This window comes from Athalia rosae, chromosome 6, assembly GCF_917208135.1.
Source record: "Athalia rosae chromosome 6, iyAthRosa1.1, whole genome shotgun sequence".
NCBI classification, from domain to species: Eukaryota; Metazoa; Arthropoda; class Insecta; order Hymenoptera; family Athaliidae; genus Athalia; species Athalia rosae.
In genome coordinates, this window is record NC_064031.1 from 8,186,191 (window position 1) to 8,192,834 (window position 6,644).

At 39.9% G+C, this 6,644-nt stretch overlaps 1 protein-coding gene across 1 annotated transcript; it reads left to right on the plus strand.

Annotated features, from left to right (window-relative positions):
* Nucleotides 1-1,279: 1,279 nt before the first annotated feature.
* LOC125501458 lies at nt 1,280-3,475 on the plus strand. Its single transcript, XM_048657462.1, has 3 exons — nt 1,280-2,399; nt 2,478-2,600; nt 2,757-3,475. Exons 1-3 carry the CDS (start codon nt 1,280-1,282, stop codon nt 3,473-3,475), a joined length of 1,962 nt encoding a protein of 653 aa, XP_048513419.1.
* The last annotated feature ends 3,169 nt before the right edge of the window (nt 3,476-6,644 follow it).

A 6,644-nucleotide genomic window follows, 5' to 3' on the forward strand; every position in this document is an offset into this window, starting at 1 on the left:
GGAATAGCTCGCTCCAGGCGCTGTTTGGTCCAGAAACGGGGCTGATGTCGAGTGCTTGATAACATCTTGCTCTCATAATTTTGTGACTCGTTTATTTATCTCATCCCGTTGTGAGTTGGGATGCCGATATTGCTTTGTATGAATAGGGATTTCGTCTGTCGTTAGAATTGTGTGGCTGACCAGATGGGTGTGGCCTAGTCAATCGCCCGGTAAAAAAAATTAGTGATTGAATTCGATTGTGACTTCCGCGATTGACTGCTTTTCCTCATAATTAGGATGGTCTAGTCTCAGATTTTCTTTTGATATCTTCAACCTGTTCGAATCGTGATTCGGATGTATTTTTTATTCGCGCTGACTTTTGCATCCGCGTCCTTGTGTTGTGAGGATGGCGTGCGTGTTTTCTAGTGTCTGTGCTCCAGGTCTGCGTATGTTAGTGTCAACTTCTTCTAAGGTTACCGTCGGCTGTTTTATATGTACCGGTATTTCGTTTGAGTTTATCGCGTATGTGTAAGCGAATCCATTGTTATTACTAACTAACACGTTTCCCAAATAAATGTTGTCTCCTGAATCAATTTCCCTTAACCCCCCCCCCCTGTTTCCACTGATGGATTGGCTACTTTTAGGCGGATCACCTGAGCTGTACGCGGCGGTATCGTTGTGATCTCAGTGTTATTCATTTTGAAAAGCCCCGGTCGCCTGTTATAATTTGATCGGTGTGAAAGGAGATCATCGCGTTTCGCTATCTCAAAAATTCCATTCCGAATATTCCGTCTTCTGTGATGATTTTTATAATATTTCTTCATTACGGCAACAACGATTCAATATAAATCAACGAGAATATAAAACATTCACACATCCCTTTCACACGTGTACATAAATAACGTAAAATCGTTCCAGGTAAATATTACGCGCTGTATATATATGTCGGTGATTTATACTTCCATGCCTGGGACGATAGATGATCACATCATTCGAACGTAGTCACGATCTTCAAAATTCCAGTGTTTTATGAACTTGTTTTGCATAGCAACGTTTGGCATTTTGGAATCAGAACACTTTTGAAGAAGCTTGAATTGACAGCAATCGTGAATTCGTTAATCATCCCTTGCATTCAAATATCATTTGTTTCATTATTAGAGGAAACCCTTTTGTGAATAATACATCAATTAATTGATTCCGAAATTACTATTATTACCATACCAAACCGGCAATACCTATGTCGCCCATGAGGCGTAATCGTTTGAATAAAAGAAGTGGCTCCGTCGTCTCGACATCAGAAATGGGATCGTTGCCGGTAATTACAGAAGGAATGCAGGAAAGGTCTGAGATTGCAAGGGAACGAGTACTTCACGAATCACCTCCCGGAAATTTGCGACAGGCAAGTGATGATGATAGGTGGCAAGAAATATTCCGTCTACATATACAGAGTGTAGCTGATTCAATTGAAACACTTCATTCGCCGAATCCATCCACCTCTGGAAATTCAACTCTTCCAAGAGGATCGGCAATTCGTTTGCCCGAATTCAACCCTAAAGCGGACAATGTGGATGCACGGGCGTGGTGTCAGACTGCGGATTTGTGTCTTCAAAATCAAACGCTCGACGGAGGCGCGCTTATCAGCGTCCTCAGTCGCGCCATGAAGGGATCCGCAGCTACCTGGTTTCCACAGGCTACCTTCCCGAACATGTCCTGGGGACAATATCGAGAGGCATTTCCGGCACGATTCGAGACAGTTGAAACCACCACGGCGACATTTCTTCGCGTACTTTCGGGCAAACCAAAAGAAGGAGAATGTTTGGCCGCATATGGGGGAAGAATTTTGTCTTCTTCAATGGCTAGTTGGGAATCTTTGAGCACTGAACAACTTGCTGCATCTTTTGTGATGGCTTATCTGTCGCAAGTGGATTCTCGGCTTCAGCAGGAAGCATTCACTAAAAATATTGATTCGCGGGTTGAGCTGCAACAGGAATTGATGGCAGTAGCCCATAGGAAGCGATCAGTTCTATTGAAGGAGACTTTCGACTCGAAGCGGCAGAAATTGAATGTTACATCGGGAGGCAAATGCTACGGCTGCGGTAAAGTTGGGCACAAAATAGCAGATTGTCGCAACTCGCAGAAATCTTCAGGACAAAGCCAGAAGACGTTTACTGCGCCAAGGACATCAGTGACCTGTTTTAAATGTGGGGAAGCTGGACACATTGCTTCTCGATGCCCGAAGAATGGTTCTTCGAAACCGGGTTTATCGAAGAACAACCCTCAAGCGGTTCACCGGGTTAATCTGTGTGAAAAGCAACCTGTTCAGGGACAACTGTCACATCTCGGTGAGCAGTTTTCGTTTAGTTTTGATTCAGGAGCCGAATGCTCTCTGATGAAAGAAAGTATTGCCGATAAATTTGCTGGCAAGCGACATCATAATTAGGTATCGTTATTGGGTATCGGGAAAACCAATACATTCAGTTCTCTTCAAATTTTGGCAGATGTCGTAATCAATGATCATTATTTCGAAATTTTATTTCACGTCCTGCCTGATCATGACCTGAGCTTTGGAATCCTAGTTGGCCGAAAAATATTAGATCTTGGTTTTGCTGTTGAGATGTCAAGTAATAGGTTGTTTTTGAAACGACTGCCAATTGTCAATGCCTGTCAAATTGTTTCTAAACCTCCAAATTTTGAAAATAATAAAACCGGAGTTTCTTTTGAAGAAAGAGATATTCTTGTAAAATAATTAGAAGAATTCGCTTCATCTCTTGTTGGAGGGACACCTCAATCTAAAGTTAATACCGGGGAATTACAAATTCGTTTAGTAGATCCAAACCGGACTGTTCAAAGACGTCCATATCGTCTAGGTGTTCATGAACGAAAAGTAGTTCGAGATAAAATTAAAGAATTACTTGCAGTAAATATCATAAGGCCAAGTTGTTCACCTTTTGCAAGCCCCATTCTGTTAGTTAAGAAAAAGGACGGATCAGACAGAATGTGCGTCGACTATCGAGAGCTTAATAGCAATACGGTTGCTGATAGATATCCTTTGCCCTTGATGGCTGATCAGATCAACAGTTTCGCTGGTGCGAATTATTTTACTTTTCTGGATATGGCGAGTTGTTTCCATCATATTCCAATCCATCCAGATTCAATCGAACGAACTGCATTTGTCACGCCTGATGGTCAATATGGATATTTATCTATGCCTTTTGGATTGAAGAATTTGAAGAAGTGTTCTTTCCTTATTGGAAAGGTGGAGTATTTAGGGTTTGAAGTTTCTTCAGGACAAATCAAACCTAACCCTCGGAAAAGTGAGGCGTTGGCCCAGTTACCTCCACCTGAAACTGTGGCACAGCTTCGACAATTTATTGGCTTGACTTCTTATTTTCGTCAATTTATAAATTCTTTTTCAAAGCTTACTGCACCGCTATATAGATTAACCTCTGGAAAAGAAAAAACCACTTGGAATCCACAATTCGAGAATATTCGTTAACAAATTATTACTCGGTTGACCACTTCTCCTGTATTAATGATTTTTGATCCGAATTTTCCTATTGAAATTCACACAGATGCCAGCTCCCTTGGTTATGGTGCAATTTTTCTGCAAAAACTTAAATCGAAGTTACATCGTGTAGCCTATTACAGTAAAAAGACTACAGCTGCCGAATCTCGTTATCATTCTTATGAATTAGAGACTCTTGCTGTGGTGAATGCTATCAAGCATTTCCGTCACTTTCTTCTTGGAAGACATTTTCTTGTTGTCACTGATTGCAATTCTCCTAAAGCTTCTCGGAATAAGATCGATTTGAGTCCTAGGGTTCATTGATAGTGGGCTTTTCTTCAATCTTTTGATTTCGATATTGTTTATCGTGAAGGTAAGCATATGAGTCATGCGGATTTCTTTTCTCGGAATCCGGTGGATGAAGTAAATTCTTCAGTTTCTCAACCCCTTGGTGAGTCACATTCATCCTTTGGTCAACAAAAACGTGTTAATTTAGCAACTATTTTGAATAACTGGTTATTAGCAGAGCAACAGAAAGATGAACAAATAACTGAAATTATTACTAAATTATCGGATAGTCAGATTAGTTTTGAATATGCTAGTTCTTACAAAGTACGTTCTGGAATATTGTATCGAGTAATTCAGCGCGATAATCGAACTTATTCTTTACCGATTATTCCGCATGCTTTTAAATGGTCGGTCATCAATCATGTACATGAATCTCTCATGCATCTTGGTTGGAATAAGACTCTTGAATAGGCTTATGAACAGTTTTGGTTTCCAGAAATGTCAAAGTATATTCGAAAATTTGTTGAAAATTGTATAACATGTAGAATATCAAAATCTTCATCTGGTAAAATTCAGGTGAAATTACATCCTATACCCAAGGTATTCATTCCGTAGCACACTCTACATTTAGATGCTACTGGGAAGTTAAGTGGAAAAACCAACACGAAAGAATATATTTTTGTATTGATTAATGCGTTTACGAAGTTTGTACTTCTTAATCATTCCTTGCATATTGATGCAATTTCTGCAATCCGGGTTCTCCGTTATGCGGTTTCACTTTTTGGGGCTCCTGTGCAGGTTATTGCAGATAAAGGCAGATGTTTTGATAACAAAGATTTTAAGGAATTTTGCTCCTCACATAACATTAATTTACATCTTGTTTCGACTGGGACCAGTCGGGGTAATGGCCAGGTAGAACGTGTTATGTGTACTTTGAAAAATATGTTGACGACTGTAGAGTCCGATGTTGATAAATCTTGGCATGACGCCATTGGTGAAATTCAAATTGCAATAAATTCAACTGTGCATAGTGTAATAAGAACAAGTCCTTTAGAATTACTTATTGGGAGGGTTGCGAGACCACTCAATTTATTTTCATCATCTGAGGACGAATGTATTGTAAATCTTACTGAAATCAGACAGCAGGCAGCTGATTAATTCGGAACAAGGCACAACTAGAAAAAAAAAGGTTTGATATTACTAAAGCCCTAGTTCAAAATTTTGTTGTAGGAGATTTTGTTTTGGTAAAAAATAATGAACGAAATCAATGTAAATTAGATCCAAAATTTGGGGGTCATTTGAAAATTATTGAGGTTTTAGATCATGACAGATATGTGCTGAAAGCATTAAATTCTAGTCAAACATATAAAGTAGCTCATGATCGTTTACGGCGAATGCCAGATTGTTCTGTTCCCATCAAATTGGATAATGGCGCTGAAAATTTGATTGTGTAATTTATGTGTGAAAACAACTTCTGGATTTGGGGAAAACATGTATTATGAATTTCGTGTGTGAATGCAGACACTTTTTCTGCTTAACAGTTGTAGATCATAAAGAACCTAACCCATTTTATGGACGGAGATTGCGCAATGTAACGGCTAAAGGTGTCTGGGCAGATGAAATGGAGAGGTCTCATGGTCACATGGTGATTTAGTCACATGGTGGCATGAGGACAGAGTCCCATGGTCATATGGTGTTTTGGGAGACATGGTCTCATGGTGGCATGGTGGTATGTGGATGGACTCGAATGATCACATGGTCACATGACGACATATTCTCATGGTTTAATGGTTTTATGGAAAGACTGCTACGATGTTGGTAACGAGTCTTGTTTGAATGCTGTGATGTAGTTTTGGAAGATTATCAATTCTAATAAGAGCAGGGTGTTTGTTTTACTGAATTAGTTTCAAAAGTTGAAGGGACAATCAAAGAATTTTCTTCATTGCATTGAGTTTGGTCAGGAAGACAAGATATTGTGTAGAATGATTTATTTTTCCAGACTGAACGAATAAGCACACGAGGGCGTGTGACAGGTCAGGATGGCCGTGTCGGTGATTTATACTTTCATGCCTGGGACGATGAATAATTACATCATTCGAACGTAGTCACGATCTTCAAAATTCCAGTGTTTTATGAACTTGTTTTGCATAGCAACGTTTGGCATTTTGAAATCAAAACACTTTTGAAGAAGCTTGAATTGACAGCAATCGTGAATTCGTTAATCATCCCTTGCATTCAAATATTATTTGTTTTATTATTAGAGAAAACCCTTTTGTGAATAATACATCAATTAATTGATATTGAAATTACTATTATTACCATACCAAACCAGCAATACCTATGTTGCCCATAAGGCGTAATCGTTTGAATAAAAAAAGTGGTTCCGTCATCTCGACATATATTGTAACGCATCACATGAAGACCCACGTGATCCGGATAACATGGGGACAATCAGGGTTCCGGTTCCGCCAAGAAAAAGGCCATCAGAGGGCGGCGGGCGGCTGGGCGCCAAACGGAAGATGCGCACAGCGCAAGGCGCAGCTCAAGATGGCGAAATCTAGGGTATAAAAGGCAGCCACCAACCGGGAACGAGGTTGCTCTACCAGCGGTCAGCTGCGAGTCGACACCGACGCAACTTCACCGTTCAAATTAGCTAGCGAACAAATCTATCAGATAACCATATTTCGTTACGGCATCGCGCCAACAACCTTTTGTTTGTTAGCACCGCGATATCAATTCGGGGTTATCACCCACACATCTTAAAGTATTGGCAAAGGCCGCTTAAATAGTAAAGATAGTTAAATAAGTTAGCTCAGGGCAGATTAAGAATTTAATTAATAATTTTCGTTTAGTTTCCGCCGTACAATCGGTA